Source organism: Dendronephthya gigantea, unplaced genomic scaffold (assembly GCF_004324835.1).
Source record: "Dendronephthya gigantea isolate DGI-Jeju-01 unplaced genomic scaffold, DenGig_1.0 000247F, whole genome shotgun sequence".
In the NCBI taxonomy this organism is placed as follows: Eukaryota; Metazoa; Cnidaria; class Anthozoa; order Malacalcyonacea; family Nephtheidae; genus Dendronephthya; species Dendronephthya gigantea.
In genome coordinates, this window is record NW_021163257.1 from 72,296 (window position 1) to 89,033 (window position 16,738).

Genomic DNA, 16,738 nt, shown 5'->3' on the forward strand with positions numbered 1-16,738 from the left:
TAACATCTTAAGTAAAATCACAGTTGTTCCCAACTTGGCCTTGTAGCTCAGACGGTAGAGCATCGTTCTAGAAATGCGAAGGTCGCGGGTTCGATTCCCACCGCGGTCAAGTAGAGTTTTCTGCTTGCGCGGTTGGTCATGCTTGTGTAGAAGAACAAATACACCTTACACATATATATATATATATATATATATATATATATATATATATATATATATTATATATATATAATATATAAATTATATATATATGTATAGGTTATCACATGAGGGGCGAGGTGATATCAGTTTTATCGCTTGAGGGACGATATCATAAATGTCACGAGTGAGCGCAGCGAACGAGGGACATTTATGATATCGTCCTGATTGCGATAAAACTGATATCACCTTGTCCCAATTGTGATAACCTGTTTGTCACATACTTTTTTTTCTTCTAAAAACCAATCGACATCGACTGAAACAAACCTCGAACTGCTCGAGTCAGCCATCTTTGTTTTGACAGCGGCAAATGCAGCGGGACAAAAAGCGATATCAGTGACAAAAAGCGATATCAGTGACAAAAAGCGATATCAGTGACGATATCGTTTTTATGTCACCCTGTTATCGCCTTGATAAAGGCACAAGTATGTGATAAATATATTTATTATATGGCAAGCGCTTGTTTTGGTTAATTCTGCAATTTGATTGGCTGCTGACAGGTCCGGATTTCCCCGTATTGCCCACGGGCAATACGCAATTCTTATTGCCCTGTGAAAACAAGGCAAAATTCACGGCAAAAACTAACTAATCATTACAATGTCTGCATGAAATATGCCATATAATAAAAAACTTACTAACTTCGACTGTTCGGTCTGTACGGTAAAATATCAAACCTCGGTCTTGGTGTATTGACCTCGCTATCGCTCGGTCAATACGGCACGACCTCGGTTTGATATTTTACCGTACAGACCTCACTCTCAGTCAGTAAGTTCTTATTATATATATATATATATATATATATATATATATTATATATATATATTATATATATATAATATATATATATATATATATATATATTATATATATTATATATATATATATAATATATGATGATGATATTATATCCAATATAATATTTCGTTGTCCGTACTTGAACAAAGAGTGCTCAATATCGAGGTGTGATAGAGCAATATTTATATTTATATTTAATCTTAAAATATTTTCATCGCTACACTGTGTTTCACGCTTAAAAGCGATCTTCAGGCGAATGGATACTATGATTTTATAACTAACGGTTTGCTGACGCGTTCAGATGACTTGCGCGTGCGTTTGCGATTTTGAATTTTTGCGCGCTGAATTTATTGCGGTGTCTACACTTCGCAAACAATTCCGATCGTTTATTCAACGCTCTGTCTTTGCTCAATTCAAGGATATGAAGTTTCTCCTCCAAACACAGATTACATCTTTTTCCTCCAGCTCTACACGCCGGGACTTGCTTTAAAAGGGACCACTTGATAGAGAATTGTCTCTCGCTTTCTTTCAATATCCAAACATACTTCGAAAGTTCCGTTTCTGTCGAGTAACTCAGCCGCGCAATTCTACGAAATCCACACATTAAACTTACAAAATACTTGCATGCTCTAAAATACAAAATCCACCCATTTACCTGTTCAAAAACACTTTAAAAATGCTTCAAAGTCGTAGATTTTTTACCATGCATTTGAATGAAAGTTTTTCTATCCGAAGGCATCTTTCACATTATATTTTAATCAATTTTACGACTCAACTCTTCGCATATTTTTAGACCACCCAAATGAAAAATATTATTTTGAAAAAGTTTTATAATTCAAGATACAGTTATGCTGACGTGAACCCAAATTTTAATTTAGCCAATCGCACGTTTGTAAACGTTTGCTAGTTACCAGTTTTAACTCGTCTTAAACTCACGCATGCGCATAACTTACAAAAACGCCCAACGTCCATGACATAATGGTGGACAAATTTCATCTCGCATTTGTATTCCCGCGCGGAAGTAGTACCCTCGCCCGGTGCTTCGCACCGGCTCGGGGATTATTATACCCCTTATTACACTACCTCGTTTGCAAGCTTAAATGCATTGCCTGTGGCCGTCTTGTAACCAATTAAATCTTTTTTTGTAGTCAAAATGGTCCAACCAATTTATCGAGTCTTCTCGATCAGTTTTTTCTCCAACGTCCAAAAATTTTCTAGTTTTCTCAGCGCTTGAAAACGTGATGAAACCAAGATGAGAACACTCTCGCTCACGTCACTCACATAAGAAGAGTTCTCACTTTAGAGTAGTGTAAGACACCGATAGACGCGGAATTATCCCGCAGCACAAGAATATCTTTTCTACACGCTAAAAAATCAATGCAACTATGTTTCCCTAGAAGCCATAAAACATGCTATACCTTTGATGTCTTGAGTTGAATCAATTTCTTCAGACGAACTATGTATGATCTGTGTGTGAAAAGGTACAGTTTAGATAGAATTATTAGGTTTCATGGCATGGTCCAAAAAGCATCTGGCGATCGAAGATGAACTATGTCTCCTAAAATTAGTTGCAGGGTACCCTCAAGATGCGGTATATAGTCTCTCGCGGCATAAAAAGTGCATTTTTGGGTGCAACGATTCTTCATGTTGTAATTATATTCTGTCTATAAATCAAAATTCGTAACTATAAAAAACGGATTCGTCAAAATCGCTCCGGAATCCCAATTGTACATAGACGCAGCTATATAACATCGCAGTAATACCTATCAAAAGATCGAGCTGTGTCACACTGCCTACGTCATTGGCCGCGCGATGGAATGTTAAGAATTTCACCAGTTAAGAGTCTAAAAATCGAACTTTAATCGTAAATTTCACAAACTTCTAGTCCGAATTTTTTCGACAATGTCGGTATATTTATGACCGGAAAATACGAATTTTTTAGAAAATGCAAAAAACCAGATATCGAAATTTTCATTTCATATGCAGTTTAAAGAAGTGAGGAATGTTTTTCCAGTATCAGTATCACACAAGACCACAACGCGACGAAGCGCTGTGCAGTACCAGGTATTTAATAATGCAAGTTTATTCAATACGACGCCAATTAATAATCACAAACAAACTAGTTCAATATTGAGAATGTGATAACCTAGATGGTCAAAACCATATGTAGACGAATATGTCGAACATAAACAAAATTACGCCTTACTTGAGTGCATCGAAAATGGAAATTATCCTGGAATAGGCTGGAAATATTTATGTGGCAAAAAGCGCGTGTAAAAGAGCTGTTTTCTGGTTAATACCCTGTACATGCAGGGTGCAAAAAAAAAGGTAATCCAACTTTGGTGCGCTATTGTACGTGAACTACTCATTCTATTGACGATTTTTTTTCACATTCCGAAAGGTTTATAGGCTTTTAACTATCGAATAACATGTTTTAGATACCAAATGGTGAAAAAATGAGCAAATAAAAAGTGTTAGTCGAAATCGCATATTTTCACCTCTGAGAGTTGGGACTAAAACCATTGAAAGCAGAATTTGCAGAATTTTGCTTTTGAATAAACTACCCGCATATGCATATTAAGTAGGAATAAATCACATCAGGAGAACATTCCAAGCAATGCTGCATAAAATTAGTGCAAGCTGTGACATGTTCGTGATTAATTGTTTTTTCTTTTGTTATGCACTGCTTTAATTAAGCTCAAAGGTGAAAATATGCGATTGCGATTAACATCTTCTATCAGCCTCGTATGTGCTCACTTTTTCACTATTTGGTATTAAAAGCATGTCATCCGATAGTTAAAAGCCTGATCTCTCCGAATGTGAAAAAATTTCGTTCATACACTGAGAAGTACACGTACAATAGCGCACCAAAGTTGGACTACCTTTTTTTATACACGCTGTATACCACGACTAGCCCAAAGCCGTTTGTTTTTGTTTTTGTACTTGTCTGCGTCGATTAACCCTGTAAAAACAACTTCAGCTTTCTAAATGAATACGTTGATCACCTACGATGAATCAGGATCATTTGGGAGCTTGTAGTCCAAGAATACGATCATTTTGACAAATATAATAACGAACACAGACTGTGAGGAAATGCAAAGACTCAAAGAGAAACAGGAACTGGATGGGGTTTGGCTCTGTGATGTTGGCTGTGGCCACTGAGCTAAGTTACAAAACTGGAACGATATCTCTATCATTTTTTAGGCCTTTTGTTGAATAATTTGTATATTTTTTAAATTGCTGATAATTACAGATAACCGTTCAAAAAACACCGCGTTTAAAAATATTGAGGAGAGCATCGAGAAATTCAGTTAAGATCGAGGCCTTGGGAAATAATTAAAAACTACAGTTATATTCTTGTAAAGACTGGGAACTAATTTTAACATATGTCGACGTCAGCGCGCGTTACTCATCCACGCAAATTACGCGCGCCTCGCGGACCGCGCGGGAAATTTAAAGTACAAGTGTGTCCGGAAAATTTTCAAAACAAGATGTCTTTTAGATTTAAAAATCGTGTGTCTTCAGGAAAGTTTGGGACAATTTCGGCAAGAAACATCTGCAATACAGCTAGGCTTCGCGAGGGCTATTATCGTTGGCGTCAAAAGCGTCCTTTGGAAGTAAGCGAAGAGAAAAGCGACCTATCCGTGAAACGGGTTTATACGAGATCGGCGGCGGTACGTATTTCCCGGACAAACATTGAAAGCTATTGAATTTTTATCAATTAACTCAATTCCACACTGTGGAAATTCTTTCCTAAAAACAGGCCCATGAAGAACTCCAAGAAAATAGGCCACACGGCTCACGCATTTTTGACGTTGATATGTTATATGAAGAGTTAAAGACATGTAAATTTTGCACGAAAGGTAAACAACAATTTATATGAGCATTATTTGTGAAAGTTTTTATAACATGCATTGCTCATATCTTATTTCTATACGGGTAATACAAATACACTTTAAAAATATACAAATATACTTTATTATAACATATATCTGCATGGTATACACAATATCACAAGTAAAGAAAGTGGCACAAATTACAGGTTATTACAAGTATTTAGTACATTACATGTAATTTATTACCTGTAATATACCAAAAATTAATTCCCTAAATATAGAATATACTATACACAAACTATTTATAATTATATAGAATTTTATTTATTTTTTTAGGTCCAATGTCAATTGCAAACACAGTGTCTGAAAAGTGTTTTGCTTTGGCAACTCAGTTGATCATTAAATGTGAGTTCTGTGGAGAAAAGAATACAATAGAAACCAGTGGTAAACACAAATCTGGCAAGTGTGGTCCTAGTGCATATGACATCAATTCTAGAGCAGCATTGGCAAGCTTGCACACAGGCATAGGCGAAACACATCTAAATAGCATTCTGTCAACCATGAACATCCCTACAATGAGCCGAGCAAGTTTTAAGAATGGAGAGAGAGAAGTTGGTTCTATTATTGAAGGTGTTGCTAAAAAATCATGTGAAGATGTTGCCATTAAAGAAAAAAATAGTGCCATCTTGATGGGGGCTGAACCAGATGAAAATGATCTTATTCCAATCAGCGTCTCTTATGACATGGGATGGCAGAAGCGGGGTAAAGGCTTTAATTCAAATACTGGTCAAGGTGCTGTTATGGGGTTGGATACAGGCAAGATAATTGATTACACTACCAAAACTAAGACCTGCAGAATATGTGAACATGCTGCAAAAAGTCATGAACAGCCTAGACATCATGATTGCCGTAAAAACCATACAGGCTCGTCTAAATCGATGGAACCATTGTCGGCTGTTGACCTGTTCCAGAATGCCACAAACTATAACATTAAATATTCTAAGTACACTGGCGATGATGATTCAACAACAGAATGTTATGTTCATGAAAAGGTCCCATATGGCATTGAAAAATACAGTGATATAATACATATCAAACGCTCTCTAACAACCAGGCTATACAACCTGAGTAAAAGCAACAAATTTATCAATAGCTCACCATTATCTCAAAAAGTCATCAACTACCTGGTAAAATGTTTCTCAATTTGTGTCAATCAAGGAAAAGGTGATCCTAAATCCATCCAAACCTTCCTGAAGTCCATTGTTCCTCATGCATTTGGCAACCATGATGAATGCAATGATGAGTGGTGTGGATATAAACAGGATCCAGTTGAATACAGACACACCCATCTACCGCATGGTAAAGATCTGTATGGAGATTGTCTATACAATGCTTTAGTGGAGTTGTTCAGCGAGTATTACAGTGATAAAGTCGTTGAAAAGCTTGCTCCTGTGGCAAACTCCCAGCGCAATGAGTAATTCAACAGTGTTGTTGGTTCAAAAGCCCCAAAGATTCGCTTCTACGGTGGAAGCGAAAGCAACGATTATAGAGTAGCCTGTGCGGTGGCCCAAACCAACATCGGCCACACTTATATCAATCGAACTCTGGAGGCAATGGGTGTTGAGCCAGGAAGTATTTGCACTGACCACAACCTAAAATTGGATAAAAAGAAAAGTAATGATAATGTTAGAAAGAAAACAATCGAATTCAAAAAGCAGAGAAATCAGCTGCATTCAAGGAGGCTATCTCATAACAGTAGAAAAGAGCAACAAGAGGGAAAAACATATGAAAGTAATGTGGGCCTCACATTGGACAAAATGTCAACAATAACATCAACAAGAGAAGCACCTGAAGTATTCGACATTTCTTGTGTATCAGACAAAAGTTTCAAAACATATGAGAATACAGTCTCTGAGTATACACCCAGACCAACATGTTCCGATATTGTTTACCATGATAACCTATTCTACAACATAATCATGTTTGATACAGAAACAAACGCGACCGGAAGAGCAGCCGAACTATGTCAATTGTCAGCAGTTGATAAGTATGATCATTGCACATTTTCAGAATATATTTTGCCAAATACTGCGATAGACAAATACGCTTCAAGAGTCAACAAGCTGACGATTAGAACTGTCAATGGTCAACGTACGCTTTTCAAAGAAGCAGAACAGCTAACAACACTCACCTCATCAGAAGCTATCTCCCGTTTTAGTTTATTCCTGGAATCATCAGTTGAATATTGTAAAACTTTAACGGATAAAGATGTTTGTACCATTCTTCTCGGCCATAACGCGAAACGATTTGATATACCGGTCATACTTCGCAACAGTACGAGTTCATTCCATGACAAATTACAGTCATCGGGAGTTTTATTTGGTGAAAGTCTTTCCATCTTTGAGCAATTAGCACGAAACAAACATCCTTCCCTGCAGCAAGCCAATGGTCAACCCTGCGCACTAAGCCAGACTGCACTGTACAGATGCTTGTTTCAAGAATCCTTCGAAGCACACGATGCCCTTGAGGATGTCAAGGCCCTTCGAAAAATGCTATTTCACTCCAAATTGCAGCTCTCGGAACAGTTTATTGTCGACCATTGTACGCCGATTTCTTGTGATTTTGCTCTAGAAGATTTACATTACTTAGACCGACGACACAAGATCTTGAAGTCCATGGAAAACAAGCTTTATAATCCATCAGGCAGTGGCGTAATAACAAAGAGCATGGCGGAGAAGATCGCTGGCAGTGGTTTAAGCTACGAGGATCTTTTACAGCTATTCAAAAACTTTGGTAAACCAGGACTGATTTCCATCCTTTCGAAACCTCCAACGGAAAACGGGAAACGACCCAGAGTGACAAAAACTGCTCGAGTTCTCGCGGCAATACAACGGCATTTCGAATCTAAATTTTCACATGAGCAATGACACGTTCGTCCCGCGTGGAAATTTAACGCATGCGTAAATAGCGATCATGTCGAATCGATATTTTGCAAGTCATCGCTTGGCCGCGCGAGTACAAAAGATGGAAAATACAGGGTTTCCTTCGGTGAATTTTTTTTTAATTTCATTTAATGAAAGAACATAACGTTCACTGCAACATATCAAATTTTGGAAATATTTTATAAGACAGAACAATTTTAAACCAAGAAATTCTGTAGCCGAAAACCTACCTTGGAAACTCCATTTCATATTTTCACATATTTAAGAATATATAAAAAAAAGATTGTATGCACATTTTGGCGAAAATTGACAGAAGGAAATTCAAGATAATCCACATTAACTGCGATATATTAGGAAAATAGCTTTTAGTTAAAATGTCATTGTTGCCATGGCAACGCTATATTTGTGAATTTTTTTGGATATTCTCATTGTTTAAGACAATAGTTGTTGTTATACATGCTTCATAATTTCTTTCCAACATTTTATTAGTCGCATTAACTTGATAAATCGCAACGCATAAAAATCCCGATGAAATTCCGTAACTGTAGGGAGCCACCTTAATCAAATAATCTGTGATTATGGATAGGATTTCAAAAATGCTAGAGTGGTTTGTCGTCAACTTGGTTATCAAGATTCTCTTAGAGCTCTTCAGGGAGGTCAGGTTCCTCATGGTTCTGGACGAAAATGGTTAAACCGGGTAGAATGCACAGGAATGGAGTAAAATTTGATAAGTTGTATTCATAGAGGATGGGGAGAACATGATTGAAGTCATGAAGAAAACGCTGGAGTAGAATGTGTTTCAACAGGTAAAGGTAAAAAAATAACAACATGTTAAGGTGCTCAATGAGCATATATCGGAAAAACGCTAATGTTTACTATTTCTCATTTAAAAGTATTTTTTTCCTCCTGCCCTGACACAAATTTTAAAAACTTGACCTGGTAAATCTTTGAAAATGGGTTGAATTAGGTGGCCGGCTTAACAGAATTTATACCTCTGGGGCCGGTTCTTCAGAAGCAGGTTAAAGTTAACCCTGGGTTAGTGCTAAACCTGGGTTAAAATCCTTAACCTTAGGTTAGCTAAACCTGGGTTAAAACTGTGTTGTTCAAAGCAGGGTTAGCGGTAGGGTTAGTTAACCCAGGGTTAAAATATTTAGCCTAAGATTAAATGTATTTTAAGGACTAAATTGGATATAAGAACGTTTTCGATTGTTCAATAAACGAGCGTCAAAACTTTACCCGACGAGGATATATTTGTAGTGTCGTAGCAAATAACGATCCCTCAGTAACCAAATAGAACTAAATATGCGCATAATTAGGTACTCATGCGTACGAACAGAGACATATAAAAGGACAAATAATATATATATAAAAAAAAACGGAATACGGAGTCTTCGAGTAAACATTAATATTTTCGTTAGAAGGTAATATATATCTAGAAACATAGGTGAATAAATATTGATACTAACACGATATCCTACATTGGCGACGAGGATAACTAGACAAACACCCAAAGCTATAATCATAAAAGTTATACACGTGTTAACATGGCTAATAGCATGTCTATAAACTTTCCGCCGTTTGACCCAGACGTAGATCAAACGACAGTCGGCAACAGATTTACCAAATACGTTGATCGATTTAAGAACTATATAATCGCAATGGATATTAAAGACAAAGCCAGAAAAAGAGCCCTATTTTTACACACCGCGGGATTCAAGGTGCAAGACATTTTTGAAACGTTAGAGGAAACAGGAGACGATTTTGAAACGGCGGCTTCGAAGCTTGCAGAATATTTTCAACCCAAAAGGAACAATCTTTACAACATATACCAACTCAGACAAATCCAACAAGAACAAGACGAAACCAGCGATGATTATTGCACAAGATTAAAGCAAGCAGCGAGATTATGTGAATTCCCAGAGGGCTGGCAAGACACCGAAATACAATTGCAGATCATAGATAAAGGAAAATCGAAAAGACTACGACGACAATTGCTGAGTAAAGAACATACGCTACAAGAAGCGCTTGAGTTCGCAAGAGCACAAGAGATAGCAGATAGCCAAGCATCGACGATCGAGAAAGGACTTAAGTATGAAAAATTACGAGTCGAAGAAATACATGAAACAAGAATAACACCAGAAAAAACCGAATCATCAAAGAAATGCTTCTTTTGTGGTGGAAAATTCCCGCATCAAGGTGGAAGGACCAAATGCCCAGCCCCCAGGATGTAAAATATGTAACAAATCCAACCACTTCGCAAAATGTTGTAAAAGTTCAAACAGACTAAAGGCGGTAAGAAGGATCGAGAAGGAAGATAATGACAGCGTATCAGACAGTAGTGACGATATATCGGTTTACAATGTCGGGGCAGTAAGCGCTGGGGCAGTAGAACCTGAGCGTAGACCAGTTCGAACGATAAAGATAGACAACAGTAAGATAGATGTCCTGGTAGATACGGGAGCCACGGCAAACATCATAGACGAGGAAGCGTTTAGGAAATTATACCCAAAAGGACAGACATTAAGAAAAGTAAAGAGCATCATGCAACCATACCACACAGAGGAAAATCCAACTCCACCATTACGTATTATTGGCAAATTCGACGCGATGATTGAATCCGAGACAAGATTGGTGTCAGCAACATTTTACGTGGTAAAGGGAAAGACAAAAACAGAGCCATTGCTTAGCTACCAAACTGCCCAAGAACTGAACATGATTAAGGTTGTAACGGCAGTAAAGGAGCAACCCTCAAGAGTGGAGGAATTATTGACGACTTATAACGATAGATTCGAAGGTATTGGGAAAATGAAAGGAGTAAAAGTCGACCTCAATATCGACACAGAAGTTAAACCAGTCGCACAACCACTTCGGCGGATACCGTTTAGTATACGTCCGAAGATAGAAGAAGAGTTGAAAAGGCTGGAGGAGAAAGATATCATAGAGAAAATAGATAAACCTACTAGTTGGGTGTCCCCCACAGTAATCACCCCCAAGAAGAATCCAAACGAAATACGTCTCAACGTCGATATGAGAGTAGCTAATAGTGCCATCTCCCGAGTGAACAGCATTACGCCAACGATCGAAGAAGTGATACATGAATTAAATGGAGCGGAAGTCTTTTCCCACCTAGATATGAACCATGGATACCACCAGTTGGAGCTTGAAGAAAACAGCCGTGATATAACAACCTTCACGACACATACCGGATTCTACAGGTATAAGAGACTCAACTATGGGACGAAATCAGCTGGTGACATATTTCAAAACAAAATACGGGAAGAACTGACCCAGCACATACCAGGCGTTATTAATATCAGCGACGATATACTGGTATCGGGGAGAAATCAACAGGAGCACGACGAAAGACTAGAACTACTTCTTGAAACAGCGAAAGATAAACAGGTTACTTTCAATAAATCGAAGTGCGAATTTAGCAAAGACAAGTGTTTATATTTCGGGTTAGTATTCTCGAAGGACGGAGTAAGCCCAGACCCGGGCAAAGTTCAGGCAATCAAAACAACATCTCCACCACGGAATGCCAAGGAACTTAATTCATTTTTATGCACAGTGCAGTATAACGCTAGATTTATGAAAAGATTTGCACCTTCGACTGAAAAATTGAGGAGCCTTTTGAAAGACGAACATTTTAAATGGGAAACTGAACACCAGAGAGCATTCGAAAACTTAAAAAAAGGATTGTGTGACGAGACCAGCCTAGTGTACTTCGATCCCAAGGCGGAACACGAAGTTCACGTAGATGGGTGTCCTCTGGGGATATCAGCAACACTGGTGCAAAGAAGTGACAAAGAGGGACCGTGGCGAGTAGTACAATACGCAAACCGCTCGTTGACAGATACAGAAAGCAAGTACTCACAGATTGAGCTGGAAACTCTGGCTGTAGATTTCGCATGTAAGAAATTTCACCTGTATTTATACGGAATACCTTTTACAATAATCACGGACCACAAACCATTAGAAGCAATCATAAATAATCCAAGACATCAAACCTCAATACGGCTACAGAGAATCTTGGTAAGGATTGTGGACTACGATTTCAAGGTAGAATACAGGCCGGGAAAGAGCAACATATCCGATTATACTTCAAGGCACCCGCTACCGCGTAAGGAGTGTACCAAGCAAGAGCTAAGTACAAGTAAGGAAGTAAAACAATATGTGAACTATATTCTCCAAAATGACGTGCCTATCTCGATTAGTATAGAGGAAATGAAGCAAGCTGTGAAAGAAGACCCAGCAATGAGAAAACTGTCGCAATGCATAAAAAGAGGACAAATGGTGAATACAGAGGATATCAGTGGATATAAAAACGTATTCCAGGAACTGGCATTGGTGGACGACCTGATCATGCGAGGTGAAAGAATGGTAGTCCCAGACAAGTTGCAGAAACGAATGATACAGATTGCCCACGAAGGACATCAAGGAGTAGTACGAACTAAACAAATGCTCCGTGCACACGTCTGGTTCCCGGGAATAGATGCAGCAGTGAAAAACTACACGGACAAGTGTTTGGGATGTCAAGCAACTACGCCATTGAATAACAGAGAGCCACTACAAATGACCGAACTACCAGATGGACCATGGGAAAAAGTCAGCATGGACTTCGCGGGACCCTTACCAAACAAAGATACGATATTGGTAATGTGGGATCAATATGCCAAATACCCAGTAGTCGAATTCGTCACCACAACATCGGCAGAAACAACAATACGTGCGCTGGAACGTATCTTCACTACATATGGTACTCCAAAAGAGATAAAGACAGATAATGGACCACCATTCAACTCGGGAAAATTTTCAGAATTTGCAAAAACGCTGGGTTTTAAACACCGGAAAGTTACTCCAAAATGGGCCGAGGCAAATGGTGATGTCGAAAGAATGATTCAAATCATAAAAAAAAGTGCGAAGATAGCGAAAATAGAAGGAAAGAACATCCGACAGGAAATTCAAAAAACAATCAGAAGCTATCGAGACACGCCACATGGAAACACCGGAGAAACCCCCAACAAGTTGATCTTTGGGAGGGAACTGAATGGTCGTCTACCACCTGGAATGGCGAAGAAGACAGTATCTGATGCAACCATCCGACAAAGAGACGCAACTGCCAAACAAAAGTGCAAGGCCTATGCAGACAGCAGGAGACATACCAAAGCGATACGATCGTGACTAAAACAACACACGAGTAACACGAGTTACATACGAGTACATACGGGTGACATACGAGTACATACGAGTGACATACGAGTACATACGAGTGACATACGAGTACATACGAGTGACATACGATTACATACGAGTGACATACGAGTACATACGAGTGACATACGTTGGATATACGACCAAAATCAGAATAGCCCTTGTTCTTTCACTTTTATTTACTTTCATTATGGATTTTGACGATTCAGACGGCGCAGAAAAGGTAATTCGTTTAAAATAGATATGCTATTCTTCGTACAAGTATCGATATGGTAAAATTATGCAATTCTTAGTACGAATATGAAAATGTTAATACACAAACGAGTGAGAATTAAAGACTTTAAATTTAATAGTTTATTATTTTGATCAGTATCTTTCTTTCGATTCTGCAGTTTAGTGTAGTGTGGTGTGGTGTGGTGTGGTGTGGTGTGGTGTGGTGTGGTGTGGTGTGGTGTAGAACATGGTAACAGGGGAACAGGGGAGCTACCAGTGGCAGTGGCTCTGTTCCCCCAATCCCCAGTTCTCCTGCTCCCCAGTTTCCCTGTTCCCCTCTTCTCTATTACCACACTCCCCAGTTCACCCACTCCCCAGTCCCTCCAAACTAACACACAAAAGTAACCAAATTACAAATACTACAATTTATATTATTCATATGGATAATATGATAAATTATGATGTATATGTTTTGTTGAAAGAAACATTTTACAGTGAAACAACAATGTGCATTTTATAACTTGAAATTATTAAGTAATAAGGAATTATTGCAGTTTTTAAACATTATTAAACACTTTATCTACTGTGTGAACCTCAATTAGCTGCCAAAAAACATTGCATTATTATGTATATTACCTTTTTATGACATTTATTGGAATACATTTCCTGTAATACTATAAATATCAAAAATGCCCAACTTCTTGATTATATATGTATTTATAGGAATAGTTAAAGAATGACAAAACCATATTGTGTAAAGTCTAAATGCTACTCCCAATGAATTCTCCAAGTGTTACATTAATTACACAATAAACAATGTATAATTATGATCAGATCCATATGATTAATATAAATTGCAGTATTTGAAATTTTATTACTTTTGTTTGTTAGTTTGGAGGGACTGGGGAGTGGGTGAACTAGGGAGTGTGGTAATAGAGAAGAGGGGAGAAGGAGAACTGGGGATTAGGGGAACAGAGCCACTGGGTAGTTCCCCTGTTTCCATGTTCCCTGTTCCCCATTTTAAAGATAGCCATGTGGTGTGCAGTGCAGTGCACTGCAGTGCAGTACCAATAAGTGTCTGTTGCACCTTGTTTTTTAGGCCATTATATCCATAGGCTAATATTAGTTCCCTAATGTATTTAAAAAATTCATGGTGAAGTACTTTCATCACCTTGTTAATGAAGGAAACATCAAAAAGGAAGAGGCAAAGTGCTGAGGTAATTGACCTGACAAATGATCAAGAGGAAACATTCCCTAGCAGTACTGGTTTATCTCCCATAAGGAAAAGACTTTTTACTGATGATGAAAGGGATGGTAATCTTACAACAGGATCAGTGAAAATAGAACCTGTAGCTGTTGATTGCCTGAGCATAAACGATGACCATATACAATATTACCGCAACAATCGAGAGCTACCAATGTTTAGTGAGAGCAGTCCTAACCTCGAAGAAATATTCAATATATGCCTTCTTCATGATGTATCAAAAGAGAAAATTGTTAAGGCAAAACCAACTCGGATTAAGGAAACTGCTACGTTTGTTGTACAGCAAAATTTAATCAACCTTAAGCACCCATATGATGTTGAAGCAGATGACACGCCGGGATCTTTTATTAAGCGAGATCAGGTCCGTTTTTATCAAGCAACCCTAAGTGATGACGGCGAACTTAGTTTATCAACTGAAGTGCACGTGAAGAAGGACAGAAAAGGAAACATTATCGGAGGGACGTACAATCGTCGTGAAAATGGTAAATGGAAAAGTAAGGCTGCTGACCTAAGCAAGTTGTACGCTGTAGTGCGAAAACGAGCGGTACACAAAGAAACTCTCAAGCATTTTAGCACTTCTTTTACGCGATACGTTATTTTTGTTATGTCCGTACAAGAGTATAACGGCGTTCGTGGAAATCTGACAAGTCTGAAGGTGTACAACCTCTGGTTGAAGATGATTATCATTCATTATTACTTTAGCTCTGGAAATCCTGTTCCAATTATTCCATCAAAACATGGTAATGCAACAAAAGAAGACACACCGTTTTACAGACCAACAGAACATTCCGTTAAACAGGAATGCAAAGAAGCCGTCAAGTCGTGCTCCAGAGCTCCGCGGCTGTTAGCAGAATCCATAGGAGATGCCGACGTGACGATTTTGGAAAGTACAACAGACTCTTCTCGAGTTCGCAACCCAAAGCAAGTTTCCAATTACAAATTCAATTATGGAAGTCATTCGAAGTCCAATGATGAGATCAATGATGTAATCCTTATGTTGCTAGAACAAAATCAAGAAAGCGAGTTTTTAATTTTAGAAGAAAATCAACCGTTCGTTAGAGAAGTATTATTTCGTCATGGATGTCAGCCAGCCATTGTTGCTTTTACAAACCAAACACTAACGGACGTTATGCGCTTTTGTACCAGAGCCGGTAGTGAAACTTCGTTTTCTCCTTTGCTTGCAGACACGACTTTCAATATTGCTGAGTACTATTTCACACAGACAGCTTACCAGAACTTGAGCTTGCGGAAACGGGACTCGTGCAGACATCCTTGGTTTCCAGGACCCCTTCTGATCCACAGAAACAGAGCCACTGATGACTTCAAGTACTTTTGGCAAGCAGTTAAGCGTGAAAACCCTAAGCTAGAAGGATTGCATGTCATTTGCACTGACGAAGACGAAGCATTAAGTGGTGGGATTCTACAAGAAACATGCGGTACAATTCACTTGCTGGGTTTGGAGCATGTTCAAGACAGTGTCGAAAGAAAGCTTACAGAGTTAAATTTCCCTGTTCGACAAAGAAAACTAATCCAAGCCGACATATTTGGTGGCCCTGCTATGGGAGAAGATGGCTGTTTATATGATTGTGAGAGCAAAGAAGAATTCGATGAAAAATCCGAAGCGTTTAAAACTAAATGGGAACGAATTGAAAGATCTTCAACCCAGAATAACCCACCCAGGTTTTGCAAGTATTTTAGCCGGTACAAAGAGAAGCAAATCAGAGAAAAAATGGCAAAATATATCCGTGATCGTGCAGGAGTTCCGAGAGGTTTTGGTCAGAACCCAGTAGAGTGGTTACATTACATGTCAAAGCTTGAAATCGATGCTGAGGGAGATGGCGTTAAACACAGAGATACTAGTCTTACAGCAGCTATTTCCAGCCTTAAGAACAGGGTTATGCGGCTGTATCAAGATGCTACGAAAGCTTTATATGGGCAAGGGCCATACAGATTAGACGAGGAGTACAAGAAATTTTCTCTTGATTACGATAGCTGGAAAGACATGTCGCTGGAGGAACGAAAGCCAGTGATGAAACGTTTTCTCACGAGTGTGTGTTGTCCACCTGTTCTTGCTTCCAGGGATAACCCAGTGACGACAGCCAGCGACGATGAGACCAAGTCCATTCAAAATAATGAAAGTGCAAGTGGAGTACCATCAATTTCAAAGATTCCAGAAGTTCGCCGTCTTTCTATCTCAGCGGATCAATTTGGTATTGCAGAAGAAATACTTCCTAAGCACGCTGAGAGATATGATCAGGAATGCGGAAGCTCTATTGAAT

General features: G+C 38.6%; 2 protein-coding genes across 2 annotated transcripts; both read left to right on the top strand.

Annotated features, from left to right (window-relative positions):
• The first annotated feature begins 5,332 nt into the window (after positions 1 to 5,332).
• On the top strand, positions 5,333 to 6,109 carry LOC114540689. The gene is made up of 2 exons (XM_028560812.1): positions 5,333 to 5,962; positions 6,030 to 6,109. Exons 1-2 carry the CDS (start codon positions 5,390 to 5,392, stop codon positions 6,081 to 6,083), a joined length of 627 nt encoding a protein of 208 aa, XP_028416613.1. The 5' UTR covers positions 5,333 to 5,389; the 3' UTR covers positions 6,084 to 6,109.
• A 3,320-nt stretch (positions 6,110 to 9,429) lies between these two features.
• On the top strand, positions 9,430 to 12,952 carry LOC114540692 (uncharacterized protein K02A2.6-like). The gene is made up of 2 exons (XM_028560815.1): positions 9,430 to 9,860; positions 9,931 to 12,952. The coding sequence occupies exons 1-2, from the start codon at positions 9,430 to 9,432 to the stop codon at positions 12,950 to 12,952; spliced, it is 3,453 nt and encodes a 1,150-aa protein (XP_028416616.1).
• The last annotated feature ends 3,786 nt before the right edge of the window (positions 12,953 to 16,738 follow it).

Bases quoted from the DNA above. Each gene is read 5' to 3' on its own strand.
- LOC114540689 (XM_028560812.1), top strand. From the start codon at position 5,390: ATGAACATCCCTACAATGAGCCGAGCAAGTTTTAAGAATGGAGAGAGA. The intron at 5,963-6,029 runs AGCAACAAATTT...TAAAATGTTTCT, and splicing joins GGCTATACAACCTGAGTAAA to CAATTTGTGTCAATCAAGGA.
- LOC114540692 (XM_028560815.1), top strand. From the start codon at position 9,430: ATGGATATTAAAGACAAAGCCAGAAAAAGAGCCCTATTTTTACACACC. The intron at 9,861-9,930 runs GTATGAAAAATT...GAATCATCAAAG, and splicing joins ACGATCGAGAAAGGACTTAA to AAATGCTTCTTTTGTGGTGG.